The sequence below is a fragment of the Cyanistes caeruleus genome, unplaced genomic scaffold, assembly GCF_971803275.1.
Source record: "Cyanistes caeruleus unplaced genomic scaffold, bCyaCae1.hap1.1 HAP1_SCAFFOLD_78, whole genome shotgun sequence".
Lineage (NCBI taxonomy): Eukaryota > Metazoa > Chordata > Aves > Passeriformes > Paridae > Cyanistes > Cyanistes caeruleus.
In genome coordinates, this window is record NW_028255889.1 from 746,613 (window position 1) to 764,198 (window position 17,586).

A 17,586-nucleotide genomic window follows, 5' to 3' on the forward strand; every position below is an offset into this window, starting at 1 on the left:
TGGGATATTTCTGGAATTTGGTAGGGTTTTGAGAAGATTTAGGGAGTTTGTTGGGATGTTTGTGGAATTTTGTGGGATGTTTCTGGAATTTTGAAGGACTTTGAGAAGATTTAGGGAGTTTATTGGGATGTTTGTGGAATTTTGTGGGATGTTTCTAGAATGTGGTAGGGTTTTGAGAAGATTTTTCTGGAATTTTGTGGGGTGTTTGTGGAATTTTGTGGAAATTGGAAGAGTTTTTGCGGGATGATTCTGGAATTTGGTGGAGTTTTGTGAAAATGTAAAGAATTTTGTGGGGGGTTTCTGGAATGTTGTGCGATTTCTTTGAAATGTTGTGGAATGTTCTGGAATTTGGTGAGATTTTGCGGAGACTTGAAGAATTTTGAGGGATTTTTCTAGGATGTGTGGAAATTTGTAACGTTTTTGTGGGAAATTTCTGGAATTTGGGGGGGTTTTGATAAGGTTGAAGGAGTTCGTTGGGACGTTCGTGGAATTGTGTGGCATGTTTGTGGAATTTTGAAAGACTTTGAGGAGACATGAAGAATTTTGAGGTATTTTTCTTAGATTGTGTGGTAATTTGTAAAGATTTTGTTGGATATTTCTGGAATTTGGCAGGGTTTTGATAAGACTTCGGGAGTTTCTTGGGATGTTTGTGGAATTTTGTGGAAATTGGAAAAGTTTTTGTGGGATGTTTCTGGAATTTGGTAGGGTTTTGAGAAGATTTAGGGAGTTTGATGGGATGTATGTGGAATTTTGTGTGATTTTTCTGGAATTTGGTGGGATGTTTCTGGAATTTTGTGGGATTTTGACTAGACTTGAAGAATTTTGAAAGATTTTTCTTAGATTGTGTGCATATTGGTGGCGGTTTAGTGGGAAGTTTCTGGAATTTGGTAGGGTTTTGTGAAATTGTAAAGAATTTTGTAGGAGATTTCTGGAAGGTTGTGTGATTTTTTTGTAAAGTTGTGGAATGTTTTGGAATTTGATAAGATTTTAAAGAGACTTGAAGAATTTTGAGGGATTTTTCTAGGATGAGTGGAAACTGGAAAAGTTGTTGTGGGATGTTTCTGGAATGTGGTAGGGTTTTGAGAAGATTTAGGGAGGTTGTTGGGTTGTTTGTGGAATTATGTGCGATGTTTCTGGAATTATGTGTGATTTTTGTGGAATTTTGTGGGCTGTTCCTGCAATTTTACGGACTGAGGAGATATGAAGCAATTGAGGTATTTTTCTTAGATTGTGTGGATATTTTTGGAGATTTTGTGGGATGTTTCTCTAATTTGAAAGACTTTGAGGAGACATGAATAATTTTGAGGGTTTTTTTTAGATTGTGTGGAAATTTGTCAAGATTTTGTCGGATATTTCTGGAATTTGGTATGGTTTTGAGAAGATTTTTCTGTAATTTTGTGGGATGTTTCTGTAATTTGGAAGGGTTTTGAGAAGATTTATGGAGTTTGTTGGGATGCTTGGAATTCCGTGGGATGTTTTTGGAATTTGGTGGGATTTTTGTGGGATTTTGCAGGATGTTTCTGGAGTTTGGTAGGGTTTTGAAAAGGTTTTTCTGGATATTTGTGGGATGTTTGCGGAATTTTTGGAAATTGGAAGAGGTTTTGTGGGATGTTACTGGAATTTGGTAGGGTTTTGAGAAGATTTAGGGAATTGTGTGGAATGTTTGGGGAATTTCGCAAGACTTTGAGGAGACATGAAGGATTTTGAGGTATTTTTCTTAGATTGTGTGGTAATTTGTGGAGATTTTGTGGGATGTTTTTGGAATTTGGTAGGGTTTTGAGAAGATTTAGTGAGTTTGTTGGGATGTTTGTGGAATTCTGTGGGGTGTTTTTGGAATCTGTTGAAATTTTTGTGAAATTTTTTCGGATGTTTCTGGAATTTGGTAGGGTTTTGAGAAGATTTAGGCAATTGTGTGTGATGTTTGGGGAATTTCGAAAGACTTTGAGGAGACATGAAGGATTTTGAGGTATTGTTCTTAGATTGTGTGGTAATTTGTGGAATTTTGTGGGATGTTTTTGGAATTTGGTAGACTTTAAGGCGACATGAAGGATTTTGAGGTATTTTTCTTAGATTGTGTGGTAATTTGTGGAGATTTTTGTGGGATGTTTCTGGAATTTGGTAGGGTTTTGAGAAGATTTAGGCAATTGTGTGGGATGTTTGGGGAATTTCGAAAGACTGAGGAGACATGAAGGATTTTGAGGTATTTTTCTTAGATTGTGTGGAAATTTGTGGAGATTTTGTGGGATGTTTCTGGAATTTGGTGGAATTTTGTGAAAATGTAAAGAATTTTGTGGGAGGTTTCTGGAATATTGTGCGATTTTTTTGAAATGTTGTGGAATGTTCTGGAATTTGATGAGATTTTGAGAAGACTTGAAGAATTTTGAGGGAATTTTCTAGGATGTGTGGAAATTTGTAACGTTTTTTTTGGAAGTTTCTGGAATTTGGTGGGGTTTTGAGAAGATTTTTCTAGAATATTGTGAGATGTTTCTGGAATTTAGTGGGGTTTTGAGAAGATTTAGGGAGTTTGTTGGGATATTTGTGGAATTTTGTGGGATTTTTCTGGAATTTGGTGGCATGTTTCAGGAATTTGAAAGACTTTGAGGCGACATGAAGCATTTTGAAATATTTTTCTTAGATTGTGTGGAAATTTGTGGAGATTTTTGTGGGATGATTCTGGAATTTGGTAGGGTTTTGAGAAGATTTAGGGAGTTTGTTGGGATGTTTCTGGAATTTTGTGGGATTTTGACTAGACTTGAATCATTTTGAAAGATTTTTCATAGTTTGTGTGCAAATTTGTGGAGATTTTGTGGAATGTTTCTGGAATTTGAAAGACTTTGAAGAGATGTCGTGGTTTTAAACCAGTAACTGAGAAAATTACTTATTTCTTGCTGTGAGATATGTATTAGAACAAGAGCAAAACAGGCCTAAAACTTAAAAGGAAAAAGGAAAGTTTATTGACAAACTACAATAATAAGAACACCAGAATAAACTTCCAGAAAACCTTTTCATCCCCTATCTACTCACTATTTCCTTGTTCACATGACAACAGAGACAAAAACTTTGGAACTTTGATGGTTAAAACAGTCCCAATTCTTGCTACAGTCTTTTCATCAGTCTTTGTAGAGAAACAGAAGTTTCTTCCTGTAAATTTATGGAGTTTCTCAGAAGAAAACTATTTTTGTTATAGTTTTCCTTGCCCTAATGTTTGCTGCCCAGAGCTGCTATTATTCGAGCCCACTCCTCCCATTTTCACATCACTCTGAGGTTTGTATGGGCCATGAGTCTAGGGATAGCATTTTTAAGGATAAGTTATTCAAAGGCAAAAAGTCTTCTTCATCTGTTTCTGTGAGCTTCACTAGAAAACAGTTTTCTCATTGCCTCTCAAGGCTTCAAATCTCCCAGCACTTCACTATACCACAATTACTCTACTTTTTACTCAAATTTACACTTTGAACACTTTTTTCCTCTCTAGATTCTGTATCATGAATTAAAGGAGTTCTTTTCAGAACTGTCCATCTCCATAGTTTTAACAGAAAGATATTTCAGCTTAATTAAAGCATCTTCTTAATTCTCTACCTTTTCTGAAGCTTCTTTTCTTTCCTGTCACTGGTAGTTTATAAGGTCTGTTTTCATGTTGATCACTCTGTCTCTCTCTCTCTGGATAAAAAGATTAATCCGCAAGTCTCATCTGGGTAATGAAAGAGTTAAAATCTTGCCCAGGCTTTTGTAGGTGGTTCGGTGATCTCTGCCGAACAGGAGCTGGAGCCGTCTGCGATGGAAGGTTCTTCATGGCTGCTCTGGAGAGTGTAGTCGCCGCTCCAGCCCACTGCAAGTCCAGGGCCTCTCTCTTTCTTCACTCGGCATTTTCCAGTGAATTTAGTTACAGCAAAACCTGCAGCTGAGCCAGAGATCGGTTCGGCCCGGCCTGGGCCCGAGGAAAACCTTCCGCAGGCCCCCCGCCATCTGGCGGCCGGGACACGCGGCTGGCCCCGGCCCCGGCCCCACCCGGCCGCATGGCCTGGGCAGGGAACGGGAGGCCTGGAGCTCTGCCACCCTTCACAGCCAGGAAACAAAGAGAACCAAGAGAGCTCTGGGTTTACACTTTAAGGTAGGGTTCACAAGTTGATCCCACTTTTCAATGGCGTAAACTGCTGTCAATTCTCAGCAATGACCGATAATTGGTCAGGAGAAAAGACTCCAGGCAGTTCCCAGCAACTCCAACTCCCTTAAAGGTAAAGTAACTCCATGACAATATGATTATATTCTGTTTTAATTAAAGGTTTCAAGCTAGGACAGCAGTGCTCCCCAAAATTTTTCATCAGTTAGTTCTTTTTGAGGCTAAATTTGATTAATGAGAGGGGTTTCCCTCTCCACCGTTTCTTTGGTGAGTAAGCATTCTTTGAATTTTTAACCCATTCCTCTCTTCGGGCCACTGGCAAGAGATGGGTCTCATTCCTTTCTTCATCTAATTGTTTTTGCAAAATTTCAACTAGGTTTTGAAAGGAGATGTCATGGTTTTAAACCAGTAACTAAAAAATTACTTATTTCTTGCTGTGAGATATGGATTAGAACAAGGGCAAAACAGGCTTAAAACTTAAAAAGGGATAAAGAAAGTTTATTAACAAAACTACAAGAACACCAGAATAAACTTCCAGAAAACTCTTCTATCTCTCACTACTTGACCATTTCTTTGTATACATGACACCATAGAGACAAAAAAATTTTGAACTTTGGTGGTTAAAAACAGTCCAAATTCTTGCTACAGTCTTTTCATCAGTCATTGTAGAGAAACAGAAGTCTCTTTCTGATAACCTATGGAGTTTCTCACAAGAAAACTATTTCTGTTACAGTTCTCTGTTGCTCTGATGCCAGCTGCCCAGAAATCTGTCATCAGTTCTTCTCCTCTCATTTCACATCACTCTGAGGTGTGTATGGGCCATGAGTCTAGGGATGTCATTTTAAGGATGAGGCATTCAAAGGCAAAAGTCTTCTTCATCTGCCTCTGTGAGCTTTCCTAGAAAACAGTTTTCTCATTGCCCCAATGTTTCAAAATCTTCGCTTTACTCAGTTCCAGCAACTCACTGTATCACAATTACTCTCTCTTTTGCTCAAAAATCCACACTTTGAACACTCCAAGCTTCCCAATACTCTGTCATGAATTAAAGGAGTCTTTTTAAGCTACTATTGTCCATCTCCATAGCTTTAACAGAAAGGTATTTCAGCTTGTAAAGCATCTCCTTATTCTCTCTTCCCCATTTAAAACGTAACTCTTTTCCTCACTGTTTTTAGTGGTTTTATGATGTCTTCTTCATGTTGATTGTCTCTCTCTTTCTCTGTCTTTCTGGGAAAAAGGAGTAATCTGTACATTTTATTCAGGTAGTAAAAGAATTAAAAGCTTTAGAAAAGCTGCAAGAGTTCATGGTGTCAGGTTTCAGTCCAGCAGCAGAAACTGAAAACTAAACCAGGTTGGCCGGCTCTGCTTTCTTTTCCTCTGCGCCCCCCCTGCCCCCGTCCCCCCCCCTTTCGTCCTCTGCGGCCTTGTCCGGCTTGGCGGGGGAGGGGGCAGGGGAGAAGGAGGAGGCCACGACAGAGCCTTGTTACCTTTTCAGAAGCCGGAAACAAAAGAGCGGACCAGAGTGCTCTGACTTTACATATTAGGGCGGTGTTCACAGTTTGAATTCACTTTTTAATGGTCAAAACTGCTGTCAGTTCTTAAAAATGACTGATAATTGGTCAGGAGGAAAGTCTCCCATCAGCCACCAGCACCTTCAACTTCCTTAGCTCCTAAAATCACTATAAAGGTAAAGCCACCCCATGACATCAATTAAAGACAGGAATGGCAGCGTGGTGGGGAAAAAGGGTTTCTGGAAGTACTATTCTGCATTCTTAACCTTGTAGTTTGGTTAATAAACTTACTCATTCCTTTAAGTTTCTTTTGCCCTTCTCATCATCCACATCTCACAGCAAGAAATGAGTAAGTTTTACAGTGATTTTCTAACTAATGCTTTAAAACCACGACAGGCGTAACAGAGAGTGGAACACTGGGGCTGTGCCTGCTGTGGTGTCACAGAGAGGAGAACACTGGGGCTGTCCCTGCTGTGGTGTCACAGATAGGAGAACACTGGGGCTGTCCCTGCTGTTGTGTCACAGAGAGGGGGAAATTGGGACAGTCACAGCAGTGGTGTCACAAAGAGGAGGACATGGTAGCTATCACTGCTGTGGTGTCACAGAGAGGAGAACACTGGGGCTGTCACTTGTGCTAGTGTGGGTTAGATTGACATTTATGAAAAAAAGAGAAACAGCTAAGGAAGTTAAGGTTGCTGGAAACTGATTGGAGATTTTTGTCCTGGCCAATACCTGGCCATTTCTGGAATTGACAGTAGTTTTGCCCATTGAAAAGTGACATCAACCTGTGAACACCACCCTTTCAATTTTAAGCCTGGGAATTTCTCTTTCTCTTTGCTTTCTGGCTTTTGAAGAGGTAACAGGGCTCTGGTTCAGCCTCCGCCGCTCCACCTCAGACAAGGCCGCGGCGGGGAGCGGGGCTGGCTGGAGTTCTGCGGTTCCTGGTGCTGGATGGCGACTGTGAAGTGACAGGAGCCCCTTCCCAGAGGGGCTGAAGCCCTTGCAGGGCTCGCTGCGCCTTGTGCAGCGGGGCTGCCGGGTCAGGCCGCTTCCTGGCTCGGCTGCAGTTTCTGACGCTGCTGGCTTTCAGCAGAGACTGCCGAGGAAGGGGAGGGAAAGCTCTTGAGCTGCGGCGTGCTGAGACAGTGGCCACACTCCTCCAGAGCAGCTACCAAAAATCTTCCCTGGCAAACTGCTCCAGCCGCTGCCTCGGCAGAGATCAAGGCCTGGGCAAGAGTTTAACCCTTTCGCTAGGCAGATGAGACTTGCAGATTAATCCTTTTTCCAGAGAGAGGGGAAGAGAGAGGGATCACCATGGAAAGAGACAGCATCAAGGATCAAAGGCAGCAAGGGAAGGAATTAACCCTCAGATGGGAAGACAAAAAGGAGATGCCTGAATAAGCTGAAGTTTTCTTTTGTTCAAGCTATGGAGAGGGACAATAATGTCCTGAAAAAACTCCTTTCATTCCTGAAAGAGTATTTTGGGGGAATGGAGTATTTCAAAGTGTAGATCTGAGCAAAAGTAATTCATTGATAAAGCTGAGTCAAGGGTGAAGTGGTTGTAATCCTAGGAGATGCTGGAAGAGAAAAGGAGAAGTGAGAGTTGTTGAAGATTTGTGGCTCTTAAGAGACAAAGCAAAAATTTCTGTTTCCAGAGATGGTCACAGAGACAAATGAAGAGAACTTTTGCCTTGGAAGATCTTATCCTTCAAAGGACACCCCTTGAATCACAGCCCAAGAACACAGCTCAGAGTGGTGTGAAATGGGAGGAAAGGACTGATGGCAGAGTTTTCTGGGCCACTGGCATCAGAGCAATAGGAAGCCACGAGAAAATGGTTTTCTTATGAAAAACTCCATAGACTGACAAAAAAGAACTTCTTTTTCTCGACAAAGACTGCTGAAAAGACTATAGCAAAGTTTGGACTGTTTTAACCACCAGGGTTTGGTTTTTTTCCTCTATGTTGTCAATTAAATACAGGAATGGCAGCATGGTGGGGAAAAAGGGTTTCTGGAAGTTTTATTCTGCTTTCTTAACCTTGTAGTTTGGTTAATAAACTTACTCATTCCTTTAGGTTTTAAGCTTCTTTTGCCCTTCTCATCATCCACATCTCACAGCAAGAAATGAGTAAGTTTTACAGTGATTTTCTAACTAATGCTTTAAAACCACGACAGGCGCAACAGAGAGTGAAACACTGGGGCTGTGCCTGCTGTGGTGTCACAGAGAGGAGAACACTGGGGCTGTCCCTGCTGTGGTGTCACAGAGAGGAGAACACTGGGGCTGTCCCTGCTGTACTGTCACAGAGAGGTGGAAACTGGGACATTCACAGCGGTTGTGTCACAGTGTCATGGGGTGGTTTTACCTTTATGGTAGTTTTGAGAGCTAAGGAAGTTGAAGGTGCTGGTGGCTGATGGCAGTCTTTCCTCCAGACCAATTATCAGTCATTTCTAACAATTGACAGCAGTTTTGACCATTAAAACGTAGAGTCACGCTGTGAACACCTCCTTAAGATGTAAAGTCAGAGCACTCTTGTCCTCTTTTGTTTCTGGCTTCTGAAAAGGTAACAAGGCTCTGTCTTGGCCTCCTCCTCTCCCCCCCCGCCCTCCAGGCCAGACAAGGCCACAGAGGATGAAGGTGGGGGCGGAGGAAAAGAAAGCAGAGCCGGCCAACCTGGTTTAGTTTTCAGTTTCTGCTGCTGGACTGAAACCTGACACCATGAACTCTTGCAGCTTTTCTAAAGCTTTTAATTCTTTTACTACCTGAATAAAATGTACAGATTACTCCTTTTTCCCAGAAAGACAGAGAAAGAGAGAGACAATCAACATGAAGAAGACATCATAAAACCAGTAAAAACAGTGAGGAAAAGAGTTAAGTTTTAAATGGGGAAGAGAGAATAAGGAGATGCTTTACAAGCTGAAATACCTTTCTGTTAAAGCTATGGAGATGGACAATAATAGCTTAAAAAGATTCCTTTAATTCATGACAGAGTATATTGGGAGGAATGGAGTGTTCAAAGTGTGGATTTTTGAGCAAAAGAGAGAGTAATTGTGATACAGTGAGTTGCTGGAACTGGAATAAAAATTGTAAAATAAACCCAAAACTTACTTTCCTTTGAGATCTCACCAACAGACAGAAGACTCTGCATCGTTGGATGGCGGAGTGGACTTCGACATTGGTAGCTATAATCCCCTTACTCTCTTTCTTTGTGCTTTGCTTATTCCTCTTTTCCCTCTATCGCATATTAGTGCTGATGAGCACTCAGTAAAGTGTGTTCTGCTGTTTGAGTCCCTGGTTTGCTGATAATCTTTTGTACTCTGCGATCAAATAAAAGAGTCACATCACGAATCCCACCTTGCGGATCGTGACATAAATTGGCATCATGGACCAGGCGGCTCCTCAAGCGGCCGGCCGCTCGACACCGCGACAACGCCTGCAGGGGCTGAGGAGCGGGCCGACGGGGCCGCCGGCGGCTTGAGGCTCGGTCTCCTCCCTTTCCGAGGAAGCTTTCTTGCCGGCGCTCTCTCGGAGGCTTTCGCTCCGACGGCGGCTTCCTTCCCGCTCGCCCCCGGCCAGCCCCACCGAAACCTGCAGGCGGACGGCAGCCCCGCTGACCGAGCCAGCCGGGCAGAAACCGAGGCGGGAGCAGGGCCGCCATCTGCTCGGGCCCAGACACGGGAGGGAGCGCCGCCGGCTTCTGAGGGCTCCCTCCTTCCCTCTCAGGGAGACGCGAAGGCGGCGAGGCGCTCAGGCCGATAGGGGAGAGCCGCTCGACGCGTCACACGGCGGCCCGCCGGCCGACAGCAGGTCTACCCAGCGGGCGGCCGACAGCAGCCACCAAAGGCCGCTCGCGTGCCACTGGGCTCCACCCCAAAGGCCGCCAACTGCCGAGGGACGCTGTCCTGGTTTAGGGCAAATTTGGGAGAAAACCTCCAATGGGGCTCCCCCCGGGAAGCAAACCCAGGTGGCCCTTTTCTCCCACCCCTCAACCGGTTCGGAAGAGATTTCTCTGAGAGAAGTGGAAAAATCCTGTTTATTTCACAGGCACAGCTCTACCTAGCACAAGAATGAACGATATCAAATTACAAAACCTCTTGCCATTCAGAAGAGATGACGAACTTCAGAGGGTCTCTTTCCTGTGGGTGTTCGCTCTGTTATCAGTCCCTCTGGCGCTGGAAAATGCCGCTGCCCAAGCTGGGCTCCCGGTAGTCCACGGGTGCAAGCTCCCGGTGCTCCCCCGAGTCCCCAGTCCAGAGCAGGTTCGATTCGTTTCAGAAAAAGGGAAAGAAAACAGTCCAGGAAGACCTCTCTGCTCCGGCTAGTTGGAAAGCCAAGGCGATCTGTGTCTTGTTGTCTGTCTGTGCTGTAGTCAAAACTCCCGATGTGTGGGGAGCAATTACAGTCTGATAACAGACCCGGTGCTTCTTTTCCACTCACTTTTACTCTTAGATGGAATTTTAAGAATACAAAATCTGTGTCTGGGTTAGGTGGACGAATGGGGATACAATTTAACATCATAATCAACCCAGGACACGGGGGGTCCCTCAATTTTTTTTTTCTGGAGGTTCACCCCCTCCCCCAATATTTCCTCCATCCCCCTCCCCCCAAACTGAGGTGAGAAAATGGTTTTTAAAAATTTTTTCTGGCTTTTTTTTTTTTTTTTTACCTTCCCCCCCCCTTTTTTTTTCCGTTTTTCATCTTTTTATTTATTTACACTTAATTTGGGGGGCCAAGGGGCAGGAATTTTGGGGTGGGGTCACCTGGGGGGACAGGAAACAGGGAGACCCCCCTCCCCAAAAAAACGGAAAAAAATCCTGAGATTTCTGGTGTTTCTCCCCCCACCCAAGGTATGAAAAAATTTATATTCTCAGATTTTTGGTGATTTTTGGGGAGAGAGTTGCAATTTTGGTGGAGGTTTTGGGAAGGCTTGCTGGTTTTTGGGGAGTTCTCCCAGGATTTGGGGTGGAATTGGAGAAATTTGGGGGTTCGGGGGGAAATTTGGGGTTTTAGGGCAAGAATTTAAGGATTTTTTTTTAACATTTGGGTGTTTGGGGAGGAAGTTTGGGGCTTTGGGGAGAACTTTGGGGTTTTTAGGGAGAGGATTTGGGATTTGGAGAAAAAAATTGGGGATTTGGGGGGGAAAATTTGGTGGTTTTGGGGGGAAATTCAGGGGTCCTGGTGGAGTTCTGATTTTGGGAAGGGGATTTGGGGAGGATTTTTTGTGTTTTGGGGGAATTTCCATTGATGGGGAGAGGTCCTAATCCCAGTGAGGAGGGGCATTTTGGGGAGGCCTGAATTTGGGGAGGGGTCTCAGGGAGGATTCCCAATTTTCGAGTGAGATTTGGGGGATTTTCCAGCAATGGGGAGGTGTCTTGGGGGTGGGATTTGGGGAGGGGTTTCATCGGGGCACTATCCTAAGCTGGAAGCGGGGGAGATGTTGGGAGTGGAATTTGGGGAGCGTAATAAATGGAAATGATTTGTGCTAACTAAATTGTAACTATTTGGAAAATTATTATTAGAAGCAATCAAGGGAATTGGTGATACAAGGCAGATGTACCCCTTTGCAGATGTTACATGTTGAAATTAAGGTACAGGATGTAGTTTTGAGGTAAGTGGTGTCCCAAGAAGAAATCAACCTTGAGATGGATAAAGTTGGAACAACTTTAGGCATAGGCCTGAAGATTATGAAGTGTAAGACTAATTAGTGGAACACAATGCTTATTTACATAACACTTAGCACCCATGCAAAACCTGTAAGGTTATCCAGAGGACAATGAGGATGAGTGTAAGCCTTCATCCAAAATACCATCGAAAGGAGACTGAAGACCCCCTAGCAACAAGTGAGGCTTGCGCCATGAAGAATAGTGATGTAAAATTAAAGAATCAAAAACAGGAGGAGACTTAGGGGAAACATGAATGAATATGTATAAGCATACAGTATATAAGTTTAGTTTGAATTGCTTTGTTTTGGTACGTGAGGCAGGGTGAGAAGCCCTGCCCATACCCCAGTCAGTTTTGCTCATGCTTTAATCATACTCAATTACTAGCAAATTATATTCACATATATATATATATATATATATGAAGATATTCACTAAATTGTACTCTTTTACTGAATTGTTTTCCTTTTATACCAAATATCTATTCAATCCACTAAATAGTATTATTTTATTATATTGCATCCTTGTATTCAATTCACTAAATTGTATAATTTTTTCCCTTGTTATTTAATTGCTGTTAATTCAATAGATCTAGTTGTCTGATTTTAATTTCATTTACAACAGCACCAAGAAGCAAAGGGGCTTACTGAGAGCAAGCAAACTTAATCCTCTACCAGGACACAAATTTAGAGGGCAAAAAATTAAAAAACCCCACAGCATCAGCCCAGCTTCCCAGTGAGAAGGGTTGGAACTCTCTGCCCTCAACACTTCCCCAGCAGGTTTACAAAGGTAACTGGGATCTAAGCTGTGCCCTCTGAATCAACAGAGCCAGCCTCCCTTCAAGCTGAAAAACCACAGCCCCAGTTATAGCCCTGGGTGCCTCCTGTGCCCCAGAGAATGGCCCGGCTCACCCGGCCCAGTCTGGCCCGAGCAGCCCGGACTGGCCTCAAGGGATGGGCTCCACCTGCCCGCTGTGCCCACAGGCCGGGCCCAAGGGCTCACAAGAGGGTTCCTCCCAGCTCTGCAAAACCTCAGCCAAGACTGTCCCCTTTGCTGTGCTGAGAAGAGTAAAAAACCCTCTCAGTTTAACCCCACTGCACTCCTCATGGGGAATCCCTGCACACCTTAGGAGAGAGCCCAAATTTTCCCTGTGTGCCTCATGAGGTGCAGGCCCAGGTGATGCCACTGAAGGAAATGTGCCCTCACAGCCCAGGGACGCTCAGCACGGGCTCCCCAAGCCCCTCGGGGCCCCACTGCTGGTCACGGCAGCCCCTGCCTGGCTCCTGCCTGCCCACACCATGGTCAGCCCTGCCTGCTCCTGGACATGGAGCTCAGCCAAGGCTGGTGCCATGTGGGCTTTGCTGGTGGTACCAGCCGGACACTGGGGTGACAGCTCCATCTCTTTATTTGAACAAAAACCATGGGCCAACCCCTGCTCTGGTGGACAGGGGCTGCCCAATTTCAGTCCTGGCCAGGGAACAGGGCCAGGGGGCTCAGGGGCAGAGGGTCTCGCTTGGGAGGTGTGGGTCTTGGGATGCCCTCAAGACGGGGATGCAGCTGCAGCACAGCAGATGGGGAGAGATGTGAAGAGCGAGGATAACAGGTCAGCTTCTCAGAGACTAAAATCTTTGGCTGCTCTTCTGAAGCTGCAGAGGTGCTCCTGTGGAGAGAGGAGGTGGCTGAGGCCCCAGCTGCAGCTGGCACACAGGGACCCTCCTGCACAGCAGGGCCCAGAGAGGCCAAGGCTCCCCAGCACGGCTGGAGCTGCTGGCACAGCTTGGCCCAGCTGGACAGCTGCCCCTCAAGGCCCCAGCGAGCAGGGGATGGCTCTGGGCAGGGTCCCTGACCAGAAGCGGGCCCCAGAGCACCTCTGCCTTTCAAGGGCAATCTCGTCCCCGCTCTTTCTCCTGCCCACCTTGCTTTGCCTCTGCCTGCTGCTCCTGGGGCTGCTCTTGGCCAGGCAGCCTCAGTGGGAGCCAGCACTGGCTGCAGCCCCAGCGGGCTCCCCAGGACAAGGCCCAGCAATTAAGAGGCCAATGAAAGGCCTGGGCAGCAGCAGAACTCTCAGCAGAGTTATTTGGGCAACCAAGGCCTATCCACAAGTGCACAGCAGCCTCACTGGGAATGTTTCCTGACTATGAGCAGCCTTTCAAGAAGCTGTTTGAGGCCGAGATCGCAAAACACTCACCGTTTTCCCTTCTGGCAATACCAGATTCCGGCACAGCACATCATCAGGAAAACTGCTCCACCAGCCACAATGGCCATTAACTTAATCAAACCATCTGTTCCCTGGTAGAAAACTCCTCTCATGCTCTCCCAGATCTTCTGAGCATGTGCTCTGGTGCCAGCTGCATCTGTGGGAGCAATGGGCAGCGTGAGCCTGTGCTGTGCTCCACTGCTGAGCTGGCAGCACGCTGGATACAGCCAGGACATCCTCTGTTTCCCCCAGAGCTGGGGCCTGCAGGCACCTTGCCACCCCTTGGCACAAGACTGCTCAACCCCCTGAGCTCGAATGGCACAATTTCTCTGTGCTGTGCTGGTCTTCTCCAGGCAATACTTGTCAAAGACATGGATAAGGATCAGGAAAGTGCCTAAGGTTTTGGAAATGCTCCAGGGCCACCCCTCTTCCAAACAGACCCTAAACCTGAACTAGCCTGAGACTGGAAATTTTCAAGGGATCTCAAGGTGTGCGTGCCCCATGGTGCAGTTTGGGTTCCCTGTCACCTGATGCCAAATGCTTTCCTGCAGAGGCTGGGGAGAAGCTGCAGCCAGGCCAGGCTGGGAAACAGCCCTGCAGGCCATGAAAGCAGCAGTGGGGCAGCAAGGCTGCCATGGATTCCTTCCTGCTGTGCCGGGCACACGGCGTGTCCAGATGTGCAGAGAAAGCCCCTGGCTGCTGAGTGTCAGGAGGAGGCTGAGGGACATGCACCCACCATGGCATCCCTCCAGATCATTCAGGACTATGTCCAGGTATTTGAGTTCCCCCATTGCTACATTACTATCTCCTATAGGTTTGTTCTTCTTTCTCAGGGGACCATTATATAAAGTATTTGCATTTCCCAGGAATGGATCCCACAGAACCAGTGGTCAGCCTGTGGGATCAGCAGGGAGGCACCACACACCCCAGTGATGGGAGCTGGGCTTGCTGGCAGAATTTAGCTCAGGAGCTGGGAAAGTCCTCCCTGCAGACACACCTATAACTCAACAGCCACAGAAGCTTCAGTCATGTCTGCTGATCTGCACAGGCAGCACTGAGCCACAGGAGCAGTGAGAGGATCACGCAGGGTGAGGGCACAACCATGCACGGCTCTGTCCTGGCACCTGCAGAGATGCCACCGTGGCTGACCCTTGGGCTCTGAGCTGGAGGCTCTCCCAGGGGGAAAGGCCTTGACCTACCCTCATAATCTTCCTCATCATCAGGCTCAGTAACTGATATGGATTGGGAATCCGGATCATCTTCATCATCAGGTTCATCTGCAAAGAAAGTCAGGACAGAACAACTCCCGTGACACTGCTGAAGATTCTTCTTCAGGCTGGAGTGGCAGTGAGTACACCCAGGTGACTGCTGCCCTCCAAGGCACTTCCTCATCTCTGCTTTCAACTCAGTAGCAAGGGCAGGGGGACCACGTGCCTGCAGTGGGCCCACAGTGGGATGGAAGGAGCCCCTTGCACAGCAGTCAGGGGAGAAAGGACTCCCTGGAGCTGCCAGCAGCTCTGAACTGAGCCTCAAGCAGGGCCAGGGCTTGGCAGCTGGAGCAGGAGCATCTCAGGTTCCCTGGGGCCAGAAAGGAGCCACACAAGGCAGAGCCCCAGGGCACAGCCCTGAGCCCAGCCCTTCCCTCTCTGCTCTTCTCTGTGGCTGTACAGAGCACACGGAAGGAGACACTGGCATTACACACAGGAAGAAGATTGACAGCTAAATGCTCCTTCCTCCCACTGACAGCAATGCTGTGGGATCACTCAGGGCTCCAGAAGGGAGCAGGGCAAGGTTTCCAGAATCTGTCAACCTTCAGACTCTTGAAGGAAATGGCACATGAGTGAGCTCTTGCCACCTTGACACGGATTGTTCTGTGCGGAAAGGGACATCGAGAACTTGCCTCCAGCATCTGGCAAGGTCTTCAAACCGCCATTTACCAGCACTTCCAGATGCTCCATGTCACCATGCCAATCTAGAAGGAAGCACAGATCAGAACCATTCCATGGTGTGCTGGGATCCCCTTCTGCCTTAGGGAACTGGGCATTGCAAGGGTGTCGGAGAAGGCCGTGGGAGCCACATGTCAATGGACATGGCCAAAGCTGCAGAGGGGCCTGAGGAAAGCTCTGGACTGGCTCTGGACATTCTCAACACCTTTTCCATGCTCTGTGCAAAATCCCTGAAAGGCAGCTCAAGCCTCAGCAGGGCTCAGGCCCAGGGGCACAGCAATTACCTCCTGGGACTGTGCCTGGCATGGCCTCCCTTCCTGCAGCAGAGGCTGCCCATGAGCCACTGCTTCCTCCGGGAAATGGCACCTTCAGCACAGCCTTTGGGTTCATCTCTGGAGGAAGGAAAAGCCACAGCTGGATCAGATGGAACCATTCCCCGTTGAGGAGGTGGCATGTTCAAGTGGCAATATTTGTTAAAGTCATGGTTAAGGATCAGGAGAAAGGCCAGGTTATTGGGGCTGGCCAGGGCCCTCCCTCCTCCAAACAGTCCCTACACCTGATCTAGCCCAAGACCGGGAAATTGCAAGGGATCTCTGGCTGTGCATGGCCTGTGCTGCAGTTTGGGCTCCCTGTCAGCTGATGCCAAATGCCTTCCTGCAGGGACTGGGGAGAAGCTGCAGCCAGGCCAGGCTGGGAAACAGCCCTGTAGGCCATGAAAGCAGCAGTGGGACAGCGAGGCTGCCATGGATCCCTTCCTGCTGTGCCAGCCATAGCATGTCCAGATGTGCAGAGAAAGCCCCCGGCTGCTGAGTCACAGGAGAAGGCTGAGGGACATGGGCTCACTATGGCGTCTCTCCAGTTCACTCAACATCTTATCCATGTGTTTGGATGTCTCCAGCGACTTACTATCCTCTGTAGGTTTGTTCCTCCCTCTCGGAGAACCTTAACAGAAAGTATTTCCATTTCAGATGTATGGATCCCATAGAACCAGGGCTCAGCCTGTGGGATCAGCAGGGACACACCACTCACCCCTGTGATGGGAGCTGGGCTTGCGGGCAGCAACCAGAAAAGGAGCTTGAAATGTCCTTGATGCAGACACACCTGTAACTCAACAGCCACAGAAGCTTCTGTCACCTGGTTTGTGACAGGTTGTCAATGATTATTTCTTGTTGGGACAGTGAGAACATACCTGCATGGGGCTCCAGAGGCTTAAAATCTTCATGCAGCCAAGCTGCTGGAGGAGCCTTCCTACCACCCTCATGTGGAAGGGAGCACAGATCAGAACCATTCCATGGTGTGCTGGGACCCCCTTCTGCCTTAGGAAACTGGGCACTGCAAGGGGGTCGGGGGATGGCCGAGGGAGCCAGATGTCAGTGGACATGGCCAAAGCTGCAGAGGGGCCTGGAGAGCTCTGGGCTGGCTCTGGACACTCTCCACCTTCTTTGCAGGCCCTGTGCAATATCCCTGGTGGGGCAGCGGCACCAGCCCAGGGCCCAGGGGCTCTCCCTGCCACAGAGGAAACCATTAAGCCCTGGGCCAAACTGCAGCATTCAGTGCCACAGACATCCCTACCTCCGTCCTGCCCTCTCTCCTGCCCTCCGTCCTTCAGCTGGGACAGCTCCCCCAGCCCAAGGGGACAGAGCCAGGCCCTCTCAGGGCACACTGGAGCTTTACCCTCCCCTCAGCCCTTTCCCCACCATGGACATTCCTTACAGCCGCTGCCAGGTTTTGGGATGTGTCTCCCATGGAGGGACCTCAGCAGAACTGCTCAGTAGCCGAGTGCCCTGAGCCTGCTCAGGATAATTCCTCTGCACTGTGCTCACACAGCCAAGCAACAGAGATGGCAGCTCAAGCCTCAGCAGGGCTCAGGCCCAGGGACACAGCAATTACCTCCTGGGACTGTGCCTGGCATGGCCTCCCTTCCTGCAGCAGAGGCTGCCCATGAGCCACTGCTTCGTCCAGGAAACGCTGCCTTCAGCACAGCCTTTGGGTTCATCTCTGGAGAAAAGAAGAGCCACAGCTGGATCAGGTGGGGCCGTTCCCCAACAGGAAGGTGGCATCTTCAAAAGGCAATACTTGTCCAAGTCATGAATAAGGTTCAGGAAGCCATCAAAATTTCGGAGCCAAGACAGGGCCCTCCCTCCTCCAAAGAGCTGCCATTCC

The 17,586-nt window shown here is 47.5% G+C and overlaps 1 protein-coding gene across 1 annotated transcript in view; it reads right to left on the minus strand.

The window, feature by feature from the left end:
* The window catches only part of LOC147646799 (serine/threonine-protein kinase pim-1-like), a 34,570-nt gene extending 25,569 nt beyond the window's left edge, over positions 1-9,001 (minus strand). Inside the window, exon 1 of the mRNA XM_086872945.1 lies at positions 8,975-9,001. Within this exon, the coding sequence (XP_086729071.1) occupies positions 8,975-9,001 (27 nt within the window). The remainder of the gene's footprint in view (positions 1-8,974) is intronic.
* Between the last annotated feature and the right edge of the window lie 8,585 nt (positions 9,002-17,586).